The 25,702-nt window shown below is 39.2% G+C and overlaps 1 protein-coding gene across 19 annotated transcripts in view; it reads left to right on the top strand.

Moving 5' to 3' along the window:
* Nucleotides 1–25,702, top strand: part of KMT2C (lysine methyltransferase 2C) — a 183,787-nt gene that overhangs the window by 66,758 nt on the left and 91,327 nt on the right. For all 19 annotated transcript variants that reach the window (XM_044424617.1, XM_044424621.1, XM_044424603.1 and 16 more), the window contains 3 exons: nucleotides 2,415–2,524; nucleotides 22,103–22,265; nucleotides 25,407–25,578. In XM_044424617.1, the coding sequence (XP_044280552.1) occupies nucleotides 2,415–2,524; nucleotides 22,103–22,265; nucleotides 25,407–25,578 (445 nt within the window). The remainder of the gene's footprint in view (nucleotides 1–2,414; nucleotides 2,525–22,102; nucleotides 22,266–25,406; nucleotides 25,579–25,702) is intronic.

Raw genomic sequence — 25,702 nt, 5'->3', positions numbered from 1 at the left:
ACTCTAAGATGATGTTACTTTTTCTTGCACAGCATGAATAGTGAACTACTAGAACAAATACTAGGGTACTGCAGGTGGCGCAGTGGTTTAAACCGCTGTGCTGCTGGGCTGGTTGATCGAAAGGTCGCCGGTTTGAATCTGCATAACGGGGTGAGTTCCCATTGCTCCGTCCCAGCTCCTGCCCACCTTGCAGTTCGAAAGCATGCAGATGCAAGTAGATAAAAAGGTACCACTTTGGTGGGCAGGTAACAGCGTTCCGTGCACTTCGGTGTTTAGTCATGCCGGCCACATGACCACGGAAACTGTCTGTGGACAAACGCTGGCTCCCTCGACTAGGAAACGGAGATGAGCACCGCCCCCTAGAGTCAGGCATGACTGGATGTAACGTCAAGGGGAAACCTTTACCTTTTTAGAACAAATACTAATAGAGTTATTTCAGAGGAAGTATATCAAAAGATCCATCCACATTTTGTAATAAGCTGTTCAGGTATTTACATAGAATTTCAAGATATGTATTGGCTTAAATGCAATTGTTTTTATTTCTTGCATTTTCTCTAAAGCTTTAATAGCATAATATATTGTGTCACATACATATGCATGATAGTCTTATATTGGCCACAGGTCCGCTTAGCCCTGATTGCTTATACCAACTAGCAATACTATCTAACTTAGTCTTTCCCCAACCTGATGCCTTGACATATTTTGGAATACAATTATCATCTTCACAAACTTGGTAATGCTTTGTGAAGATGATGGAAGTTGTAGTCTAATGCATCTGGCTGCTCTAAACTATCAAAAATGGAATCTTTCCCAAGCTTGCTATTGTGCCAGTTCTACATATTATAGTATCACATTTTTAATGAGCTCGCATCCCCCTGGATCCTGTAAGACCCTTAAGTTTACTGAATATGATAATCCTTTCCTCTTGTAAGGATATAGACAAATTAGAATAGGTTCAGGAGAGGGCAGTGAAGATGATCAGTATTATGGAACGCTAGTCCTCTGAGGAAAGACTGCGTGAATGAAGAAGGAAAGACTGAAGGGAGACATGTTAGTACTATTTAATTACCAGAATAGTAAGAGAAGAGGGCAAAGAGTCATTTTCTGCTGTCCCAGAGGTCTTAGGTTACAGGAGAGAAGATTTCAGTTGAACATTAGGAGAAGATTCTTGATGGTAAGAGCAGTTTGTCCCCAGAAACAATTAGAGGGTAGATGCTCACTTTCTAGGGGTCTTCAAGCAGAGAAAGTCAAAAGTTAGTGAAGCTTTATTTCTGAATTTCTTGCATTCAACAAGGTGTTTGACTTGATTGCCTGCAAAATTCCTCCAACTCTGAGTGTATGATACATGGTTAAGTTCCAAGGGTTGTGGGTTTGGTATAAATAAGGGTTCCTACTTCAAGTTACAGTAACTACAAGGACACAACACATGCTGTTATGACCCACTGGAAATCTAAGCATTTGCTTATCTTGTTAAATTTGGGTCCAGCAGTAGATATCCCTGAGCCAGAGGATGGGGGTAGAAAGAGTTTAGCCAGTTTGATGTTAAATCTAAATGAAACAGGAAAAGGAAGAAGCCACATTTTTAAGAAAAGTGGTGTGACCAGAGTCACCAAGATCCTAGTTGCATTGTTAGAATGCTTACATTTGCAAATTAGCAGAGAAGTATTGTCAAAACTTGTAACATTGGATGTGTAACATGCTTAGCTAATTATGATTTCTGACACACGCTGTTTACCCAGTTATTAATTAGGAGATTGAGTGTAAAACCACTAAATAAGCAAGTTAAATCATTCAGTATTAATGTAGCTAGGTTGCATAGCAGCAATACAGGTCTCTTTATTTCCCAAACGTACATTCTTTTTCAAACTCTTTGTATATCCGTGCCATTTCAAAGGGTTTATTTTTAAACCTGACAGAATTAGTAAAGGTCAGGGATATGGACTGAGATAATGGGACTAACATGCCTCATTTTTCTAGATTCATAAACTTGATTATTTTGCAATAGTATAATATAGTATGGTATGGTGTTCTACAGTTTTACTTCAACTGTCATTTAACATAAAATTTTTCAGTTTTCTCTTTAGCAGACTATATTGGCTGCTGAAATGAAAATTTATTTATTGAAGCCTTATATTAAACTACTATTCATGCATACAATTTCCAAACCTGTTTAAAAAGATGTATTAGACATAAAGAGTGTATAAAAAGATAGAGAAATTAGTATTTATATAACATAATAGAATAAAATTGCAGAATGTAGGAAGAAACTGATTTCTTGCAGCAGAATTGAATCTATCTTAAATCTTTCAATCTGTGCACAACATCTCCTTTTTAAATAGGAAAATGCACTCTCGAAGTTTCTTTAGCAAAAGCTGTAAAACTGATCCTTTCATTTTTTCATCATTATGTGTTAGGTTACTGCTGGGCTCATCACCGCTGTGCGGAATGGTCACTGGGAGTTTGCCAGACTGAAGAGCAGCTGCCAGTCAACGTGGACAAAGCTGTTGTCTCAGGGAGCACAAAAGTGAGTCCAAATTAAGATAATGTGCCTTTTAAACACTTTACAATCTCATAAAAGCAGAAAACACATCACTATTGTGGTAACATTTGCATTTCATAAGCATTTCATTTTAAAATGTTTTCATTTTTATTACGTATGTTTTACAAATAATAAAGTTTGGTCTTAAAACTAATAGACGGAAAAGGGGGAATGATCTTTTGCCCTGAGATCCCTGCCAGGAAGTTGTTCTGTGAACCAAATTTTCAGCTTTTAGTGACTAGCAGTTACCTGACACTTTATTCATTTGTGGAGCTGATCAAAATGAACAAGTTCTGTTCCCCAGAAACTAATTTTTAACTTTATGTATCCTTTCAGTAATTTCTCCTCACAGCTATCTGACCTGCATAGAAGGTGGCATAACTTGAGTCCTGATGTAGTTTCTACGTTTTGAAGCACTGAAACAATATATCAGATAGATTTTGCTTTTAGTGAGCATAAATAGAGTTACAGCAAAGTGGTTTACAAATTTGGGAACAAATAGTGCTATGCTAAGATAGCATGAAGATTTTATGGGGAAAACAAGATGAAATATCTTTATGCACAATTTAAAATTATTTTACATACTGTAATTTCATCATGGTGTGGTATTGACACTTGTTTGTGAAACCTCTTTTAAACACTTTCCCATATGCTATCACTTTCTTTGGCTGTGGACCATTTCTTTTTGCCTACATTTTAAACAATTGTAATTGTGTTGCATTTTGTTGAAATTTGTATTTCTCTCCTGGTGCAGCAATGTTGCAGATTTTATACATGCACATATTCATTTTCCTAAAGATGTTGAGTGTATTGGGATAATTTTCCATGTGTGGATAAACAACACATGCCTCTTTCAAGAAAGCAGCTGCTGCCCCTAGATTTCAAAATACTGAGATTTTTTTAAATGCTTCCTGGTTAAACAGGGGCACTGTTTTAATCAATCAGCATATTTAACCTTATTAATCTAATCACTTCATTAACGTAGCATCCCAGTCCTACATATTATATTATTCTTTTGAAAATCACTTTGAAAAGTTAAGGCTGGTATCTGAGAAGTACAAGCCCAAAGCCTCCTTGGATATGCAGAGTCTGTCCCTGGACTGTGTGCAGATGCAGATATTTAAATCTGAGTTTCATGTTGGCTTTCTCTTAATGTTTTTAAATTGTAAGGTAATTATCTACCTTATACTTTACAGCATGTGTTGTTTTTCTGTGATTAATGCTGCTCTTCATTTTAACAAATATCTATTTGGCATTGGCATTCAGTAAAGTTTGCAAGATATTTTTTTTTTTACTGAACTGTTTTACAAATATTCCTGATCAAGTTTCCCCCCATTTGGCATGTACTTCTCAATAGGGCAACAGCTAGGTTAAAACTCAGGAGTATGGTCCACATCTGTTTCTCCAAATTACACTTCAATTTTTCCTTCCCTCATGATTCTGGTACCCAAGCTTGAATATCTAGATTTTGAAACTGTGCCAAATTTTCCTTAGGCATACTGCACATTCTCTTTATATATCATGTATCAGAGGGCTGTTTATTGACTTGCACTTCTTTCTTGACTTTGATATTGAAAGAACCAAATGACATGGTTTTTCCCCCAATACCTGTGCTGTTGTCTATGCAGATTATTTTATTTTATTTTATTTTATTTTATTTTATTTTATTTTGCTCAAGTGAATTACTTGTATGTGCTCTCAGTTAACTGATCTGTGCTGAAAAAGACATAGCTGCTTATGCTTTTGAAATTTGTACATGGAAATGTGTCACTTGGCTGGAATATACTGAGAAGTTTGCTTCAAGTTGTAAGTCCAGATACATGAAGTTGAATGTGGTTCTAGGAGTCTTTTTTTTTCTTGGGGTGTGGAGGACACCTTCTAGGCATGATTCTTTAAAAGAAAATATTGCTCAAGTTTGTTGCTGCATGTATATATGCACCACTTTTTAAAAAGAGACAGAAGTAAGGGATGTTCTTCTTTGTGGTCTCTGTGCAATCACACAATCTGTTCTCAATCAAATTATGTTGTTATGATTATGTAAAACAGAATCTCTTGTTCCTTTGGATGGTAAATGTACAGTGGTACCTCGGCTCACGAACACCTTGGATCATGACCAAATCGGGTTGCAAACAAAAATTTCATGAAAATTTTGATGTGGGTCGCGAACTCTGCATTGGGTGGCAACCAAGTTCACAGCCATCTCCCCATTCCCCCGACTGGGGAGATGGCCACGATCACAGTTGGTTCGTGCAGGGAAGATGTGCATGATCACGGGTGTGTTTCTGCAGGAAATACAGGTGCAATCTCGGACATCCCCCCCCCCACAACCAGTACGATCACAACCATCTCCCCATCCCCCAGTGGGGAGATAGCCGTGATCGTGCTGGGGGTGGGGAGATGGCCAAGATCGCACCCATCTTTCCCCCCCCCTCCCCCAACGCGCCAGGATGACGGGCACGTGCAGGGATGACAGGTGTGATCTCGGTCGTGCTGGGGGTGGGGTGAGGAGTTGGATGCGCTTGTGCTCGGGGCGGGGAGGGGGAGATGGCCGTGATCTTTGTTGTTCTTTGTCACTTTGCTTCACATTTTTCCGATTTAAAAAAAAATGGTCACAGAACGGATTGACCTTATTTACATTGAACCTTATGGGGAAATTTAACTTGGCTCACGACAAATTTGGGTCATGACCAGAGTCCTGGAACAGTTTAAGTTTGTGAGCCAAGGTATCACTGTAATCGCAAAAAGTTAAACAGGTTAAATCTACTACCCTTTCACCTTAGTGCAGTGCAGGAATAGGCAACCTGGTGCACTCGCAATGATTTGGCCTACAACTACCACCAGTCACAGCCAAAACAGCTAATGGTCAAGCATTATAGAAGCTATAATCCAGTATTTTTGCAGGGCAAGGTTGTGCACTCATGTCTTATGAAACTACTGAACTAGATGAACTAATGGTTGATTTAAGGCAGCTTCCTATAGCCCTTCTGTGAAATACATGAGAGTTATATGTTGATTCTTCGCCTGAGGATTAGCAGAAACTTCCTTTGGATACAGTTAGTTGATTTGAATCAATCATTTGGATTTCTTTGTAACTTTTACAGATCTTTTTATCTTCTTCACCACTTTTATTTAAAATAAATTTCCTATTGCATTTTTTCATTCACATTTGGTGCCCAAGAATCAATTCTTTTGAAACATGACTTTAAGTTGCCAGTGGTGCCCTTATTCTTTGCCTGCTCTTTCTTCTTTATGGTCTTTGTGCATCATGCAAATAGGCTTTGCCTCTGCACAGATGACCTCTTGAAGAATGACCATTAAAGGTACGCAACCTGCCTACATCATGGTTTAGTTGGGCTCTGTTTGGAAGAGAGGTCTTTGTTTGCATGCTCGCATGTGTGTACTTCTGTTTTCAGGGCCACTGATGCTGTGATGGGGAAGGTGCCCCATCCTCATGACTGACATTTGTGACCCCTTCTCAACAGATATGCTCCCAGACCACAGGGAATCAAGATCTATGCTTCAGTAACACTGAGGCATACAGTTCCACTTCAGAAGGAAGCATTATTTAAAACCTAACATATTATGCATTTTTAAAATGTGCTTCAGTAGCTCCACTGTGATTCTTCAGTGGCTTCATTCAGCAGATTCCAGTTTTCTAAGAGAGATACTGTGCTTCACTTGCTAATCAAGATGGTTAGCCACCCCACAGCACTCTGCTTCAGGGAAGTTTGTGATGACTAAAGACACTGTTGTTTTCAGTTTAGTGTTAAAATGTTAATGAATAGTGTGGTGAGTTTTTCCCTAGAGCAAGTCTGTTAAATTACTTCTGAGGCTGGGAAGGTCCTTTATTTCTTTGCTTTTCCACCACCTGATGCCAAGTATTCGGCAGATGGCCTGTTCTTCAAAGATGCTTTGTAAAACATCATGTACACACCATAAATAAGGCTTACTTAATAAGAAAAATAACGCTTAACTTTGTTTAATCAGTTTAGTTTTAGAGGGTGTCTGTCACACGAAATAAGGATTGTTATCTTTAAATTGCTTGTAGGTAATTCCACCAAGAATATATTTGAGCACTACCCATCTGTTAGTCCCAATTCAGCAGTGGGGACATAACATGGAGTTTTCCACATATTTTATTCTTTGAGTGCCTAGTTCAAAAGTTGCTTGTGTATCACTCTTGTGTTCACTTGAGTAACAAATGCTGTGGACTAATCAGAATCCATCTACAAAATATATAAGAGTCAGCACTCAAATTAGCTCTAGTGGCATAACATCTTAAGAGGAATCATGGAAGATTCTGTTTGATTTGGCCTGAAGACAGTTGTCAGGTGTCTTCACGATTGGAACCTAAGATTATACCAAAGGTCCAGTTAGGCCAGCACTCTATTCCCACATTGGCAAGCTGGATACCGCAATGCAGATTCTCCAAGTATGAGATGCTTCTAGGCATCCTGCTCCCCTGCTTCTCTTCTGCCACCTTCATGCCTTTCAGTGTTGTTGCCTCCCCCTCCTTCCTCCCAATTAATGCTTTCCTTTGAGGGGTCCTTTCTCAGGGCAAGATGGCTAGTGTGGCACATTTCATTTCCAAGGTCAGTTAACACAGAAGGACCATCAGAGAAAAGCATTTGGATACTCTGGTCTGTTGTACCTGCTGATGTCCTGCTTCAGGCTTTCCAGAGAACCTGCCTACCTGATGCCCCACTCCAGTGAGTCTTCAAAGTGAGGTCTTGAGTGGCATTTGCCGTAGCAGGAGATTGACCAGTGCAGCTTTCTGGAGTGCTGGCCAGTTGGATCAGTGCCTTGTTCAAAGGCCTGCCACGCCCACTGCATGCCTCTTGTGGCATTTGCTGTGGCAGGACAGCAGCTACTTGCCCTGTGCATAAATCTGGAGAGGTCCAGCGAATGAAGCCAGGGTGGGTGGCAGCAAGTGCTCCACAGAGTGGCTGATGGAGCAGCTAGCTGCTTAAGCCCAGTCCTGCTGGCAGCAGAAGTGTGGGAGGGTTTGCCCTTTCCACTAGCATGAGGTACACTCAGTCCACTGCTCTTCCATGTCCAGTGATTTTGTTGCTTACTGACATTTGTCGGTAATGTCCATGACTCCATGTCTTGTCACCACTATTTTCTTCATTTCTGCAAAATCCCTTCAGGCATAGATCTCTCTTTTATATCTTACGAAATGAAAATATATTTTTCTGCAGTCTGCTCCTCCTCCTCTAACCCCCTTGTCATTTGACCCATGGATCACCCCTCTAGTTAGTTTCCTGCATCTAATGTATTTTCCTATTTTAATTCATGGTCTTAATAAATGGCTCCTCTTAATAATTTTTGAATCCCTTATTGTCTGCTTGCTTTTCTTTTGAGCAAATTTGTGCACTGTTGTGTTCTCTTTGTTTCAGTAATGCTTCCGTTTTTGGGGAAAATAATTTTGTCCTGATAGCTTCATTGATGCTGTTCAGTACACTTGCTGATGACCTCTCAAATTTGGTGATACCTTTGGTGACATACATTCCTGACAGTGTCTGTTGGTTCACTCTGGTTTTATCTCATTTTTGAATGAGTCAGTCCACCATTTCTCTTTCAGGTATGCTTGAATGCTGCAGCTTTACTGTAGATTAATTCTCCTGCTGACTTCTTATTGTAGGCTACAGAATATTTATAGTTATTTCAAGTTGAACCCTTAGCCATGTACGTGCTTGCATGTCTTACAGGTGCTAGCAGCATGGGATTGTTTCATTCCAAGATATGTTGGCTCTGTCCACCAAGAAGAAAAATAGCTTTGTTTTAACCAATGCTTCTTTTGTCTACACTGAAATGTTGCTTGTGATTTCCTAGTACAGTGCCAGACAAATGTCCTGTAGGAATATTCTTTTTGAATGCACACTTGGCAATGAAGCAGGAAAGCAGAAGCAGTTTTGTGAGAGTTTTCACTTAAAAAAAACTTCAGTGCTATGGAAAAGGACCCTGTCTTGAACTCTACATTTTGTGTGTCAAGGTCTTAGAATAAAGGAAGAGAGGTTGTTGCCACAAAGACACCTCAAAGAGGGTTTGATGCTGAATAAAATCAGAAGTACAACAGATGCTTGAAAGCCTAAATGCTTTAGCAAAAGACAAAATAGGCAAAGGCATCCTGAGAGAAGCTTACAGAGAAGGCACATAAATACAGATATAAAAGCCTGAAAGGCCCACCAGAACCTGTATTCCTGAAGGAAGTTCCAGTTGTAGGCTTCCTTTATACTCTAGCACTTAGTAAAGCTGTTTTCTAAGAGCTCCGAATTAACATACTATCATTGGTTCTAACAGTGTTTTTATTCTTTTTTTGCATAACTGAACAGGAAACACTTAAAAATATAATGGCCAAAATAAGACATTACTTTTTCATTAAAAGTTGTTAGAAGCTGTTGCCCTGGAGCTGGGAATTGAGTTGTTCCTTTTACACAAAGCACCTAGTTTCACAGCCTTTTTGTTCTTGTCAGTTTTTCAAAAGTGTTGCAAATACCCAGCCAATGTTAATATAAGCCCAGGGTATTCTTCAAGGCGATAGTATCTCTTTAGATTTGGCTTGGTGGTGACGCTTGGTCAGCAATGCTGGATCACTGAAACCTTTGCTGCTTGATAATTTCTGAAGGATTTAAAAATTTAATTTATAGGATTTATATGCTACTTTTCAAACTTAAAACTTAAGTCCTATATGTATTACAGCTAGAGTGGGCAAATTAATTTTTAAATCCTTACTTCATTACATAATCAGTTTTAAAGTTACTAATTATGTAATATTTTTTTCAATTTGGAACAGTACAGTATCCTGTATTTCTTGCTGCTGTTATGTGTCATCAGGTTGTCTATGGTGACCCTATGAATGAAAGCCCCCTGCCCCCATGCCCTATCCATGGTGTCCCTGCTCAGCTGCTTTAAATTCAAGGCTGTGGTTTACTTTATGAAGTCAATCCATCTTTTATTTAGTCTTCCTTTTCTTCTTCTGCCCTTGACTTTCCCTAGCATGATGGTCTTCTCCAGGGAGTCTTGCCTTCTCATGATGTTGCAAAAGCATGACAGCCTTAGTTGTGTCATTTTTTGCTTCTAAGAATAGCTCTGTTTTGATTTGATCTGGGACCCAATTGTTTGTCTTTCTGTCAGTCCAGGATATTCACAAAGCTCTCCTCCAGCACCATGTTTTGAACACATCTATTTTCTTCCTGTCAGCTTTCTTCACGGTCCAGCTTTCATGCACATACATAGCGATTTGAAATACAGTAGTGTGAATGATCTTGGCCTTGGCCTCTAGCAAAGAATCCTTATATTTGGTGATCTTTTCTAGTTCTTTCATTGCAGCCCTTCCAAGTCTCAGTCTTCTTCAAATGTCATGGTTGCTGTGTCTCTCAGGGTACATTTGATTTAGCTCAGATTGATTTAAATCATTAATCTGTAAGACTAGATTTAAATCATAGTTTTCTACATAATTTGCTCTCATCCCTGCCTTAGCCATAGGTAGAGGAATGTTATTAAAATATTCCCAGACTGGTCTCTTTTATAGCCTGCTGCTATTATAGGCTTTCTCCTTCAGGGACAAAATAACATGATAAACCTCTCCCTCAAAAAGATCCAAAGACCTGTGGAATATTTTGCTCAAAAGGTTTCACTTTCATTTTTATTGCTTGCCCTCCCTCCTCATACTTAGTTTCTTGTGCATATCCATGCCACTTCTTGTAGTCATTTAATTTTTGAAACCTAGAACTTGAGAGGTAAGGGGTTGATTCTAGGTACATAGATTTCCAGAGGAACAATGGGATTAAGGTCTTTTCCCCAACTCTGTATGTTTATTTTATACCATTTTTGCTAAGAAGAAGAAACATGTGATCTCTGCAGATACAAATTCACAGTTTTGTGAACTGAAACCAAGCATCTGGCATAATACCTTCTGGATAGAAAAAATGCCCAATAATCTTACAGGAACCTCTGGAAGAGCATGACTATTTGAATGGATTAATGGAATTCATTTACTAAAAAAATTAAACATGTATGAATATACAGGCTCATGCTACATAATTAAAAACTAATCTTTATTTCATGGTGAATAACCTTAGTACTATAATGTATTTTAAATATTAAGCTATATTTAGATTTTCCTGAAAAAGCAATTTGATTTTTTTAACAAATATGATTTAAATTTAAAAATCTGATTTTCTTAAAAAAAGACATATGTACATGCTTCTAAGCCCAAGTAGATCTCAGTGAACCTGCCCCATTATTTGCGCATGCAGGTGACTTACATGTAGTGACATTAATTGCAGATTTATATGAGGAAGTCAGGTCTTCCCTTTTACTCTTTGTGCTTGGCAATAGTGATATTCAGTGCAGGTTTGTGGGCATGGTGCAGTGAACAGCTCTCTTGTAGGCTTTCAACTGTTATCATTGTGGCAAAACAATTAGAGGAGCAAGACAATTGTATTATTGGCATTATATTTAAAAAGCACTCATTGAATTGTTTATAGTAAGAGATAGTTTTGATGTTTGAAACAAAATATTGCCTGGACTCAATTGTGCATTTATTACATCAAGATGGTACCTTGGGTATCTTGAAAATGTTTGCTTCTTGTCAGATATGGACCATGTTGATGGATGAGTTCCCTAGAAAAGGTCAGACCTGGCAGCAGTGTTCACTCATCAAAAAACCCCAAAAGGTCAGGATAGTTGGGAAACTGGTAAGGTAGAGCTAGGAGTCAGATGCTGCATACCAGCGTAAGGGGCACATAATCACATTCTCTTAATTTTATTTGGACCTGTTATATACATTAGCATTGGCTGTTCATTTATTTTGTCTACTGCAAAATGTCAACCTTATTAAACACTATGTGGTAATTCTATCCAGTTCATTTCACCTTTATAATTGGACAAAATCAAGGTTGTAGTATTACTGCCTCCCTTCATCTTGGGTCTTACCACTAAATTGCTGACCAGGGCTGAAGTGTTTGGAATTTGGCATTATATGTCTAAAATAATTAAGCGACATATCCTTTAGTAAACAGAAAGTGCTCTGTTTTGCTTACATCATGGCTAGACTTTGAAACAACTGAAGCTACTTTATCGGGGGTGAGGTGGGATGAAAAAAGTCTACACTTGTTTGTTGTATTTTTAGTGCCCCAAATTATCCACTGATTGGTCTTGCAAAACTGCTGAAAATTTATCCAACCTAAGCAGATCTTTAGGGAAAAGAAGTTTTTTTTAACCATGAAGCAGTCACTGATTTGCCTCTTTATGCTAATAGCACAGATTCTCTCCACTGGTGGCAGGGCTTTACATTACACATTTTACCTACATGGGTATAAGGAAGTAACATGCCACATAATTGTCCATTTTGATAAGAGGGCAGACATTTGGAAGCTGTGAAATAGGACAAGCCAGACAAGAATAGATCCTTCTAATTAATTAGATGGATTTGCTTAACATTCAGAATAAACTAATAAATTACTTTATTTATATCCTACCTTTTTCATCTCGGAAGGAACCCCTGCAGCTCACATGGTGCATTTTCTCTGCATTTTTTTCCTCACAACACTGTGAGGTAAGTCAGGCTGAGAGTCAGTGATTGGGGCAAAATTATCCAGTGCAAATCAAAGCTCAGAGGGGACTTGAACCTGGATCTCCTGAGTTCTTGTCCAACACTGCAACCACTACATCTGGTTGAATCTCTCTCCTTTCCTTTCCTTTCCTTTCCTATCCTATCCTATCCATTTTTTTCTTTTCTTTTAATGAAATAAATCAAAGAAAGCAAATCAAACAAAACTGTATTAAAGAAGATAAGCAATTTTTACAGAAGTGAAAATGCACACTTAAAATAATTGGGTATGAAATGCATATCCATTATCTATATCCATAAGTATGTGTAAATCTGTAGCAGAGCATTAGCACTCTCGCACCTCCAACCATTAGCTGGCTTAGCCAAAAAGGTTGCAATGTCCAATGTGTGAAACAACACATGGTCTCTGTGCATCACAGATATGGGGTCTGTGCCTGTGTGGATCTTGATGCCCACAAGATTCTATAGCTGTGTGCTCAATTGGGCAGGAGTCCCTCCCTTTCTTGTTCCGGGTATACATAGGAGGAGCTTCTGCCCATTTCCTTTTTTCTTATTTGACCTAGATCAGGAATTGTTTCTTTCTTCAAACCTGAGTATTCTTCAATGTTCTTTACTCCTTTTCTGCTGTTTCTCATCTCTACCTGTTCAGACTCCTCTTTACCCATTTTTCCTCCACGAAAATACACACTTACAATAATGTATGAAATTTTATCTTTTTCACTCATTACCTAAAAATTTACAAACATAAATATTTTCCTTGCCATCTTTTTATCCACTCCTTGTTGTAACCTCTATCAAACTCACTCCCTGTATATATTTTCTGTCTTCCTCATCCATGATGGCTTCAGAGGTGCCATCCATTATAGGAGCACCCCCCCCCCCCGCACACACAGATGGTCACTTCCTCTGCCTTCTCTTCCTGGGTGAGGGGCACATTGGCATGCCATTGCCAGGTGTTCAAACCTGGAAGCACAGGGCAGATTGACCGAGGGCCACTCTGGGGTAGGACCCTGCATGATGCCAACTTCATAAAGTGAACAGAGAATGACAGGCCATCCTGCTGGACCGCGGCAGCACCACCCAGGCCTTCATTGGCTGTGGTGGAGGTGGGACTCCAACCAAGCCTGCCTCTCCAAGATGGGGCTGTTCATTAGGACAGTGTGGCTAGGAAATTGTCTGAACATGTGAAAAGGATGACCACTGCTGCCAAGGAAAAATGAAGGTACTAGAAGAGCCCCTGTCAACCTGCAACACTGAGGGACTGCTCGGATCTGATTTCAACTCAGGGCCCTTGGTACTGACAGAGGATCTGACCTGAGCTACATTGTTATCTAAGGAGGAACTAAGGGACACTCCTATGTCTGCAGCCTTGCCACCATCCCAGGCATTGGAATTAGGGTAATCCATCCACTTCTCACAGAGACAAACACCACCACCTTCAGAGCCTGGCTCATCACAGAGGCGATTCATCCATGCCTTGCTGAAACCAATGCCACTTTCAGAAGCAGAGGGGCATGAGGAAAGAGCCCACTCTTCCCTCATCAAGTGGGCCTGTGCCTCTGATTGCCATCATCATGCCAGTCCTGGGGGACAGGGAGGATCCCAAGCCTTCCATGGAGATGACTTTAACTCTCAGTACCAAAAGGCCACCATATTTTGGGACGGAGCTAGTCAGTACTGAAACATTGAAACAGCTGTCACATCTCCACCAAGGTGTTCCTCCCACTGACACCAATACAAGGGTCCAGTATGAAGCCAACTGCAATCCCTGTCATCTCCAACTTCAAGCTATTTGAGACCAAGGATACCACCCCCTTCGCCCTTCCCAGGACCCAGAGGACTATGCTTTCAATTCAGAATTGGCAGTGTCACTGGCTCTGTCTCCTCTTTGCTTGATGCCACAATCACTTTGTAGGACCCGATGTCTCCATTGGAGAAGATAGGCTGATTGTCTGAGAAAGTCCTTTGGATGACGACCTCCATCAGGCTCGAGATGGGGCAGTGAAAGGTTTGAGTTACAGACCCTTCAATGCCCTGCAGTCCAAGGAGTTGGCACCAGTGGCAATCCTTTTCCCTGCCATCTTGTTACAGACAATCAGGCAGACATGGAAGGCTCCCTCCACAGCACGCTCCACCTCAGAGAGGCTCAAGACTATGTACCATGTGCTGGAGGAGGATGTTGCATTGCTTTTCCAGCACCTCAACTCAGTCATAGGTGAGTCTGTGCAGGAAAGAGAACAGTGGGAGCACTTGGTGCCAGTAGACAGGGATGCTTGGACCATATGGTGCACTGGGTCTACACAATTTCAACCCTCTGCTTCCAGGTCTCCAATTATGAGGCCACCACAGACTGATGCTCATTGTTCCTGTGGATCAAGATTGGAACCATGTGCAATTACCTGCCTGATGATTACAGGGGTCTGGCTTGGGTATTTCAGATGCAAGCCACAAAGCTGGCCTGCTAGCAGACGGCTGCAGCATGGACCGTGTGGACTGTGTTGTGACGCCAAAGCCATGATAGATGCTGTGGCCATCCAGAGGTACACCTGGCTGTGCTTCCCAGAGCTACCCAAGGAGACCCACTTTTGCATCAAGAATCGCCCCTTCAACAGGAAGGGCCTCTTCAGTGCCCAAATGGATGAGAGGATGGACTCATTGCAAAATGCAATGGATATTGGAATGAGCAATTTTAAGTTTGCAAGTTTTGATGTACTAACAGAAGCTAAAGCATGAAAAATAATCTTTGAGAAAATGTGTTAAAACAATAAAAACATTTCTATAAACCTGTAGATGCAATGGTATAGTACACAGTTGCAGAAAGTGATTGGATTTGAAAGAGTATCAACGTGAACCAAATAAAGAGCCATTGTGGAGTAGTGGTTAATATCACAGGTCTGGGGCTCAGGTGTTTTGAGTTCTAGTCCCCACTCAGCCATGGAGGCATGTAGATGACTGACTTCGGGCCAGTCAGACTCTTAGCTCAACCTACCCCACGTGGTTGTTGTGGGGATGAGATTGAGAGCAGAAGGAAGAGAATGATGCAAACCACTTTGAGTTCTTTAGAAAAAAGCAAAAAGGGAGAATAAAAACTAATAAATAAATAAAGGGTAAGTATGTTAAAAAGGAATAAAAGTGGTTCTTCCATTTGGGTAGTTTTAATAGCACCACAAGTAAGAGCAATGAAAACAACACATATATAAAAGCCATTAAAATTGATCATGTATAATTTCTAGAGATTAAACTATTTGTATTACAAGAGAAATGAGTATTAGTTGAGAATGTAAACTTAATTGAATGCAAAATTAAGAAACAGATGGAGAAGCATTATTATAGTGTGTTTTACTCCTGGGTGAGGGTATCGTGTGATTGTAAAAATGTCATTGCACTTCATAAACCAGGAAGCAAATAGAATTTGCAGTTTTGCACATCTGTTTAGGGATATAGTTAAAGGATCAGAAGAATCACTGTTTTCAAACAAGTATATTTATCTAAAGATATAATCTAGTTAATGTTAAGGGCTCCTGCTTAAGTATCAGGCTTAATGTTCTGTGGAATTCAGTACAAAACATTGGCAAATAAAGACAACTGAATTAGGACTAGTCTTATTATATGTCTAAAGATCATACAGCAATTGAATTGCTTAAATTTCTAGGTTGTCAGATAAAGGAACCTAATAAAATGGAAAGATAGTAGAAAGTATTTGTCGGCTTGTGTTTCCCCCCTTTCTTCATAGATCTAAAATACAAAAGGGTAAAAGATGTGCGAGAGAGAAAATATGTTGGAGATAAGGAAATAATTTGATAAATGTAGTCAAATAAGGAGAAGCAGACATCACATTTCATAGCTTTTATTATGTTGGAAATTAATGTTTCAACCTAATTGTTCTTAACATTTGCTGCCTAATTGCTTTATAAGTGCACAATATAAACAAATTAGCTGTAAGAGTTTATGATAAATCTGTACCATTTGTAGAACCAAATTTAAGGAAATTAAGACAGCAATGAGGTGTTGACTGGGAAAATAGGGAGAAAGTTATACAAAAGAAAACCACAGTACAGAGAAAGATAAGGTGCTGCAAAGGGGTAGCTGATAACTGGATTCTTTCTCTCGAGCAAGAAGTTAGTTCCATTCAGCAATGAGAAACTTTCCTAGTAATTAAGAACTGCAGGGATCACCCAGCATCACTGATTTCAGTGCAGGTATCTGTACTATCAGATGAGTAGTCAGAGGCACGTAATCACTTTTCACTGAAACACTTTTCACTTTTAATTCTCCATATTTGGGCACGGTGAAAGGAAAGGTGCGCTCTGTTTCTCCAGCTTCCCACTCTAGCTGCTTCTTTTAACTTGCTTTCATTGGCGGGAATTGACAGGGCTTGCCAAGGACATTTTGTTGACTGAAGTGAAGCACAAGGATAGTGTTGCTATCATCCCACATACAGATTAGTAGTTGACTCTTACGTCAGCCGCTGCCAATGAGACAGTGTGCCTGAGGGCGGCATGCTTAGGTAGGGGACATAGGACAACCGTGCTGTCCTCCAACACCTCTGTTCTCTTCCCCACCTCTGCATTTTTGCCAAGCGCTGAAGAATAGAGATGGCTCTGGAAATTGAAATATTATATCATGTTTATGTTGGGAAAATAGCAAAACAAGCACTCAGGGTAAATAATACTCAGAGTAAGAGGCAGTTCCTTAATTGTTCCTTTGCTTCATCTATGGAGGGTTTTTGTCCTTAATCATGTGATGGCAGAGCTTTATTTGCTTATTATTAAGGCTGATAATAGTCTGACAGTTATTTCAGTAGTGTGCAGTGAAATTTGTTTACATAGAAAATGTGTGATGAAATGTTTAACAGGGATGTTAAACATCCTGCTGGATCTGTGGGTTCATCTAGTCCCAGCTTGAGCAGTGTCTAGCTGGATGTCCCTAGGAAACACAAAACAAGTAATTCCTGGCAACTGCCTTCTTTTCTTGGATGTCCACAGAGTTTGCTCTTTTAACAGAATTGTATCTCTGAATATGGAGGCTCCATTTACAAGGCAGAGCTGTGCATGATTACTCAGAAGCAAGTCCCTTTGTGTTCTAGGTATAAGTGGATGTTGTAATAAAATTAGGCTAATCTGGGGTTATGATCTCACTCATGTTCTTTGTTTAACATGTCAGTGCTCCTTCAGATTCAGGACTGTTGTCTTCAAACTATTCAAATGAATGATTTCTGGAAGCAGTCTGACTGATCTAAGACAAGAGAAAAGCACCCTGAATGAAGTAGTCAAATGGGCATTTTGAATTTCTAGGTATATTAGACTCATTTCTAATCGGAAACAGTGAGACTGAAATCCAAGCAGGAAAGACTATCAGGTTAAACTTTTCAAAAGGCTGGCCCTATTGTATTTGTATGTGCAAAATGGAGAAGGAAAGATGAGTAGGAGGACAGCAATAAGATGGAATGCCTGTCTGGTGCAAAATGTGTGGAACAGCCAGGTAAGCAGTAGAAAATCGAAGTAAAAGTATAAGGAAAATGATTCCATGACTGGTTTCACGTGCATGGCACTGTGCCAGTTTGCACTTTGGAATTTTCTAGATAATTTGATTTTATTGAGTATATTTCCAAATCAAACATTTTCAGAATTTATAATGCTGTGTACTATCAGTGGAAGCATTATTCTTATAGCTTGCTTTCCTTGGCCATGCCATGTACATTTGCAGAGTGAGAGTATGATTTGAGAAAAACCACCTTTTTTGACAGTATAAAACCTCCTACCATTATCATTTTTTTAAAATGTATCTCCTACTGCTTTAAGTTGCATTTAGTGTATTGTATTAATGTCCTTCGATATTTGTGCGTGTGTGCCTGTTTTTTCAGTCTGTAAAACTTAATTGATGGCTTTTATGTAACACAGCTTTAAAAATATTTTCTTGTGTGTTGTTTGAACTCTTCTTTGTCAAAGGTCAGCTAGAGTTACAATAACAACATACTTGAGCTTCTTGAATCATAACTTTTAGTCTCACTTGTAGCAAAGCAATACTTCTACTGAATAAGAAAAAGCCTTCTAGTCAGCAGCTGTTAGAAAAACTCTCTGTAGAGATTTATTATTTTTGACTTCTTTATCACCTTTTCTTCTGTGAATTCACAAATGTCGATACCCTTGCTTGGTTTTATTATTTGGTTCAGATTATATGTACCATATTGTTTATAGAGTGATTTTCTTGCTAAGTCACCAAATGCTTTTAATTGTCAATGGAATTTTACCATATGTGCTATACGGGTTCAGTTAAATTTCCATCCCACTCCTGCTTTTTCTAAATGATGTTGAAAATCACTTTTTATACTTTTACCAAGTTTCTCCGGACTGCTCTCATTTCTGAATATATAACTTATGAAATCCCTCCTGTGTAAAATGTATGGCATGACCACTGATTTGATAACCTGTGGAAGAAACAGTACAAAGTTGATGGGCTGTTGCTGAATCTATCACTGTTCAAAACTAAATCTTGGAAGGAAACATGATTAACATTCAAAGTTAATCTTTAAAAACACGAAGGTTTAATAGGCCAACTCACAGCTTATTAAAACTGTACACATTTTTATGATCTTGAGATCTCATCATGAAAGATGCAACCTTTGCATATGTGATTCTTTTTAAAGAAAGTATGTGTTTTTCTGAAAACAATTTGATTTCAAGTTCTTGGTGAGAATTCACATGTCAGCGCTATGCTTGTATTGGAATGATACAGATACTGTCTAATCTAATTAGACTGGAGTACATTCGGTGGTAGCACCCAGACATTGACATGCCATACCCAGACAGATCCGGATGTCCTATTGTTAGTGATTTTAGTGAACTTCAGATGACAAATTTGTGCTGCTGTAGTATGGCTTTTTGGTTGAGAAGGAGTCCATCTTTATTTTGTTCTTGATGTATTAACCTTGTGTGGTGTGAATCAGATTTTGGTAGCTAGAGTTTTTAACCCTAGAGAAAAATTGGTTTTCTGCTTTTTAATTTTGAAGCAAATGGAAATGCAAAAAACAGAGTTCGATCCCAGGCCCTGTACTCTTCAACTTGGAAGAAGTGGGAGGAATGCTTACCAAATTTGTAGATGCCACAAAATTGGGTGAGATCGCTAATATCTTAGGATACAGATGTAGGTTTCAAAAATAATCCTGGTATATTAGAAAATTGGCTAGAAAATAACGGAATGAAATTTAATGGGGATATGTGGAAAGTTCTTAATTTAGGAAAGATCACTCAAATGTGTAAATCACAGCATAAAAAGGTAAAGGTAAAGGTTTCCCCTTGATGTTAAGTCCAGTCATACCTGACTCTAGGGGGCGGTGCTCATCTCCGTTTCCTAGCCGAGGGAGCCAGCGTTTGTCTGCAAACAATCGCTGTGGTCATGTGGCTTGCATAGAAAGGTCTTAAATAAGTGTGGCATGTGGGGGATACCTGGCTTGACAATAGCACTTGTGGAAAGTTATCTTGGAGTTAGAGTTGAAGTTTGATGTAGCTGAAGAAAAAGGCAAATTCAGCTTTATGTTGCATAAATAGAAATATTGTTTCTAATTGCAAGGAATAATAGTTCTACTATATGCTTTACTGTTTGAAACTCATCCTGAATACTGCGTCCAGTTCTGGACACCATACTTTAAGAAAGAGTTAAATAAAATGGAACAAGTTCAGAGAAGGGAACAAAGATGATCACAGGACTAGAAACTAAATCCTGTGAGGAAAGATTGGCTATGTTTACCTTTGAAAAGAGAAGACTGAATGAGATATGATAGCACCTTTTAAGGACCAAAAGGATTGTCACAAAGAAGAGGGTTGCAACTTGCACTCTGCCATTGTTTATTTATTAAATATTTATTTATCACATTTGTATGCCGCACTCCATACCTGTAAGGTTCTCTGGGCAGCTTACATTTCATTGAGCAGCAATAAATAAAACAATTCACTATGGACAATAAATGATAAGGCAATAAAAATAGAACAGTTAAAGGAACAGTAAAACTCAAGCATTCATTAATAATAAAACTATTTAAAACAATCCTGTGAAATAAAAAATTGTCTGGCAGCTAAAATTCTAACATGGCAGTAGCAACAGTGAAACCAATGTGACAAATCATTACAAAACCAACTTGACTCACTCACCAAAATAGATAAAGAAATGTTTTCAGTTGGCATCTAAATGGAAAAATAGAAAATGCCTGGTGGATCTCTATTGGAAGCATATTGCACATAGAAGGCCCTTCTCCTAGCCATCTCCCCACTTAATTCATTGGGGGAGGGATTCAGAGAAGGGCCTCTGATTAAGATCTCAGTGATCAGGTCGGGACATATGGAGATAGGTTTTCCCTCAAACATCCTGGCCCCAAGCTGGGGGAAGACTATAGAAAACAAAATAAGAGGTTTAAGTTACAGGGAGACAGATTTTTGGTTCATCGAGAGGAAAAACGTCATAATAGTGAGAGCAGTCAGGTAATAGAACTGCCTAGGAAGGTGCTGGGTTCTCTGTCACTGGAGTTATTCAAGCAAACATTTGTCAGCCATCTTTCAGGGATGCTTTAAAATGAATTTCTGCACTGAGCAGGAATTTGGACTCAATAAGTCAAATGTCCCCATCTAACTGTAGGACATGAAAATTATTTATAGAACTTACTCTCATACCCAATAGAACGTATGGATTTACTGCATCTTTAACACCATTGTTGTAATATGTAAGGGAAAAACTTCATTTTTTCCATAGATTTTCTGTTCTTGTTCTTCTTCTGATCTTGTGTCTGTTAGCATAACTATGTACAATGCATCCCATCCTAGAGACTATTTATTATATTAATTTAAAGCAAATTTTCTTATTGTTCATCAGCTTAATGCACAAATTATGTCAGTCATAAAACTAACAAAATCATAAGCAGAGTAAGTATTTTAAAGATACCCAGGGCAAATAATTCAAATTGCATATTATCTGATACCCCCCCCACACACACACACTCCTACCTCAGTCTAGGATATATGAAAAGCAATGCAGCAAATAAAATAAAGAGAGATGCAACACTGCTAAAACCATTCTTTAAGCTCTTCTTTGGACCTTATTGGTACAAAAGAAAGAAATTACTTCTGTAATGTTTTTGTTCTTAGTCGCGAAGTCATGTCCGACCCATCGCAACCCCATGGACTATATTCCTCCAGGCCTTCTTGTCCTCCACCATCCCCCGGAGTCCATTTAAGCTCACACCAACTGTTTCAGTGACTCCATCTAGCCACCTCATCCTCTGCCATCCCCTTCTTCTTTTGCCATCTATTGTTCCCAGCATTAGGCTCTTCTCCAGGGAGTCCTTCCTTCTCATTAGGTGGCCAAAGTATTTGAGTTTCGTCTTCAGTACTGTAGATGGAAATGGCAACCCACTCCAGTATCTTTGCCATGAAAACCCCATGGACAGTACTTCTGTAATTGAACACAAATATGCTGAGCTTCATGTTAAATATATTCAGTAGATTGCAATACATAGTTCTAAGGAATTTATTGATTGATCAATATTTCTGGCTGAAGAAACCCATTCTGTAGGTTGAAACAAACATTTTTCCCAAATATAATAAGTAGAAAGTACTGAAGAAATATATAATGCTCCTTAAATTGTATTGCAATATCATCTTATTGGAAGAAAGAACCTGTCAAAAATAGAACTGTAGTATAATCTGAGTAGATTTGTTAATTGTGCAATAAAAATGAACAGAAGAGGAAAGAAAAACCACTTGTGTGTTCCAGGATGCTATAATAACTAAAGTATTAGATTTGGGCACAGGAAATCCAAATTCCACTCAGCGGTAAAATTTGGTTGCTGGCTTTAAGTTACTCTCTATCTAACTTCCCTCACATGGAGATTGTAAGGGTAAATGTAGGGAAGAATGTAAATTAAATAAAATGTACAGAAAATGCTATATTCTGGTGTTGATTTTAAATACTAAACAGGTGTGTGCTTTCTGTTTCAGCGATGTGCATATTGCAAGCACCTTGGAGCCACTATCAAATGCTGTGAAGAGAAATGTACCCAGATGTACCATTACCCATGTGCTGCTGGAGCAGGCACTTTTCAGGATTTTAATAACCTTACCCTTCTTTGCCCAGACCACATTGACCAGGCTCCACAAAGATGTGAGTAGCAGCAGTAAACCAAGTGAATTTAGAAAAGAGAGTTATTTAATAGTTGCTTCTAACCAAATATTTAGTTGTTTATTTCAAAACAGTTCATGAACTTGAGCCTTCCATATCTTCTGCAATTCCAAATTGTATAGCAATTTTCTGTATCCATTCTTTCTGCTGTTTTTATTTCTTTTATACTGGTCTTCTCTCTTCCTTCATGCCACCATCATGTCCCAAGTCCCAAACTTCACTGCAACCTCAGCTTCCCTTGGTTTTAGTACATAGGCTCCTAGCTTCTGCTTTTCAACAGTTCTTCACCTTGCTTTCCTCTTTTGTGAGCCATTTCTCTTTCATGCTGTTATATAGGTCCTAGAAGGCCATTTCCCTTATAACAACATTCCATGGGTTAAAATATTTGGTACCAGAGAATGGGCATGCTCCCTTCAGCATGTCAGCTGCCTCCTGTTTTACCTGTGTATGGTAGACTCACTCGTAGGTTGTTAAGTGTGTGACACTGGGTTGTTTAGGGTCTAACTCAAAAACAAACCTAGGATTGTTTCAGGTTCACATGTCATGCTTCACAACCCACAGCATGGCTAATCATAGGGCTTTGATTAAAAGCAGAAGTGGTAGGCAATTAGGAGTCAAGCACACTCTTTTATGTACCTGCATAACATAAGCCATGGTCTATCTTTAAGTGTGAACCAGGTCAATACATAGTATCTGAGCCACATTACTCATAGAGTCAGGTGCTTCTTCCTGTTTCACTTGTCCATAACAGTTGGAAGTTAAGTTGATCGCTGACAGATCTTTACCACAAATCCTTTAGAGTGTTGCATTACAGAGTCATGATAAAGGGTAGTCACTGTACAGGAGCTCTTGTACATTCTTATCGGCAGTTCTTCAGAAGTAATTTGATTTGGATTTACTTCCAAATCACAGGTAGTAGTAGTTCTGCTATACTAGTTGGACCTCATCTGGAATCCTGTGTCCAGTTCTGGGGACCAAGATTTAAGAAAGATGCCGAAAAGTTAAAAAGGGTCCAGAGGAGGTCAACAAACATGATCAAGGGTTTAGAAACATTGCCCTATGTGGAGACACTGTTTATCTAGTTTCTACTAGATAAAAAATCACAAACTACAAGTCTCTTTCTTCTACTTTCTTGGGTTCAGTGTGGTTAATATCAGCTTTGGGAAGGGATTCCTTAAGCAGTGGTATAATATGCTTTGCAAATGTATGTCGCTACATCAGTTCACACACCTCCACCTCCTTGTGAATACTAAATATATTAATACTGACATAGAGCACATACCCATATTTATTATGATCATTATTACTTTACATTTCTCTACTGCCCATAGCCAATGCCCTCTGGGCAGTTCACATTTTATGTCTCCCATTCAGATTTCAGCCAGGCCGGACCTGCTTAGCTTCCAAGATTTCAGGTTATATAGAAGTTACCGCTTAGGAAATTTAGGCAATTATTGGTTATTGTGAGCTGCTTGTACCTTCTGGAAGACAAGAATACACTTCCCATTTGTGTTACTCATACAATAAAGAGGATAATCTTTTGTTAATAAATAATAAAAAGAATTGGAAAAGAGCAATCCCAGTCTTTTCCTACAACTTCAAGCCTTTAAGTGTACCTGCTTTGACTGGGATGAAAGATAATAGGGAAGTAGCAAAAAATCTATTATTCTGCTTTCCTATCCTGTAGCTCTTCAGAGAAAATGTTGAGAAATGAGGGAAGGAGCCAGGCTATGCTGTTATCAACTTACTTGTGGCTACTTCACCCCTCTCCCTCACTTTGCACCCTTCATTCTTGATAAATTAGCAGTTGATACTTCTTGTTATATCTTTAAAAGGGATGGAGGAATTAACAAAATCAATTTGTTAATACTGGTTTTATCTTCAAAGAAGGTAATATGTATATTAAATTGAATATTTATATTTATATCCTGCTTTTGTTCATGCAAGGAACCCAAGTTGACTTACATGTTCCCCCTCATCCATTTTATCCCTATAAAAATGCTGTGAGTTAGGTTAAGCTCAAAGTCACCCAGTGAGCTTCATGGCTGAATGGGAACTGTTATTTATTGTTTCATTTCATTTCTATACCGCCCATAGCTGAAACTCTCTGGGTGGTTTGCAACAAATTATAAAAACAATAAAATATAGATAAAACATTAACAAGAATTAAAAATTAATTTTAAATAGCGTAAAACATTAGAAAACAATAACAAGACCCAGTCAAGAATAAAAGAAAGACACCTGGCTAATTGTGTCATGCCCCTGAATGACCAGGGAGGTCTTTCAAAGGGCTTTCTTAACCTGGCACCAAAAGATAGCAAATTTGGCACCAGGCAGGACGCAGCAGGGAGAGTGTTCCAAAGATGGGGAACCACCACAGGACAGGCCTCCCATTACTTGCCACCTTCTGAGCCGCTCAAGGGCTTGGCATCCAGAGGAAGACCCCAGAGGTTGAGCATCGTGTCTGGGTAGATTGTGGTTATGAGAGGCACTCCGACAAGTATTTCAGCCCCAGGTCATGTGGGGCTTTACGGGATGAGATCAGCGCTTTAAATTTGGGTCAGAAGCATACAGGTAGCCAATGCAGGTGGGCCAGAACTGGCCTTATATGTTTGGATCTCTGGGCCCCAGTTGTTAGTCTGGCTGCAGCATTCTGCAGGAAGTGCAGCTTCTGAACTGTCTTCGAGGGCAGCCCCACCTAGAGTGCATTGCAGTAATCTAATTTAGAGATCGCAGATCACTGAAGCCAGACTATCCCTGTCCAGGTAGGGTCGCAGCTGGGCCACCGGCTGAAGCTGGTACAAGGCACTCCAAGCCACCGATGCCACCTGAGCCTCAAGTGATAAAGATGGATCAAAGAGCACCTCCAAGCCAGTCCCAGTCCAACACTGGATATAGAATGACATTATGCACTGGATGTTTTTATATGGAAGCCAGTCATACTTTTAATGTTTGTATACATTCTTCCAGTGTATTTTCTGACTTATGAATCCTTATATAGATTTGGAGCAATATTTTTTATTTTTTGTACAACTTAAAGCTATATCAAAGTTTCCTTTTTCTGATCTCAGAGAATGCTTTGTCCTTCATAAAATAACGTCAAGTCTATCTGTTGATTTGTAGCAAAAGAAGAAGCAAACTGTGCAGTCTGTGATAGCCCTGGTGACCTCTTAGATCAACTTTTTTGTACTACCTGTGGCCAGCATTACCATGGGATATGCCTGGATATACAAGTGACACCTCTAAAACGGGCAGGTTGGCAGTGCCCTGATTGCAAAGTGTGTCAGAACTGCAAGTAAGCAAACCTGGATAATGGTTTATTGTGTGTTAGGTTTAGCTATCAGAATTCGGTAAAGAATTAGAAGAACCTTTCTGAAAATTTTGTATGGCCCTGCAGACACCAGGTTTTAATAAATTGA

This window comes from Varanus komodoensis, unplaced genomic scaffold, assembly GCF_004798865.1.
Source record: "Varanus komodoensis strain SLA01 unplaced genomic scaffold, ASM479886v1 scaffold15, whole genome shotgun sequence".
In the NCBI taxonomy this organism is placed as follows: Eukaryota; Metazoa; Chordata; class Lepidosauria; order Squamata; family Varanidae; genus Varanus; species Varanus komodoensis.
Note: the sequence above shows the minus strand (reverse complement) of the source record. Positions and strands in the feature narration are given on the sequence as shown.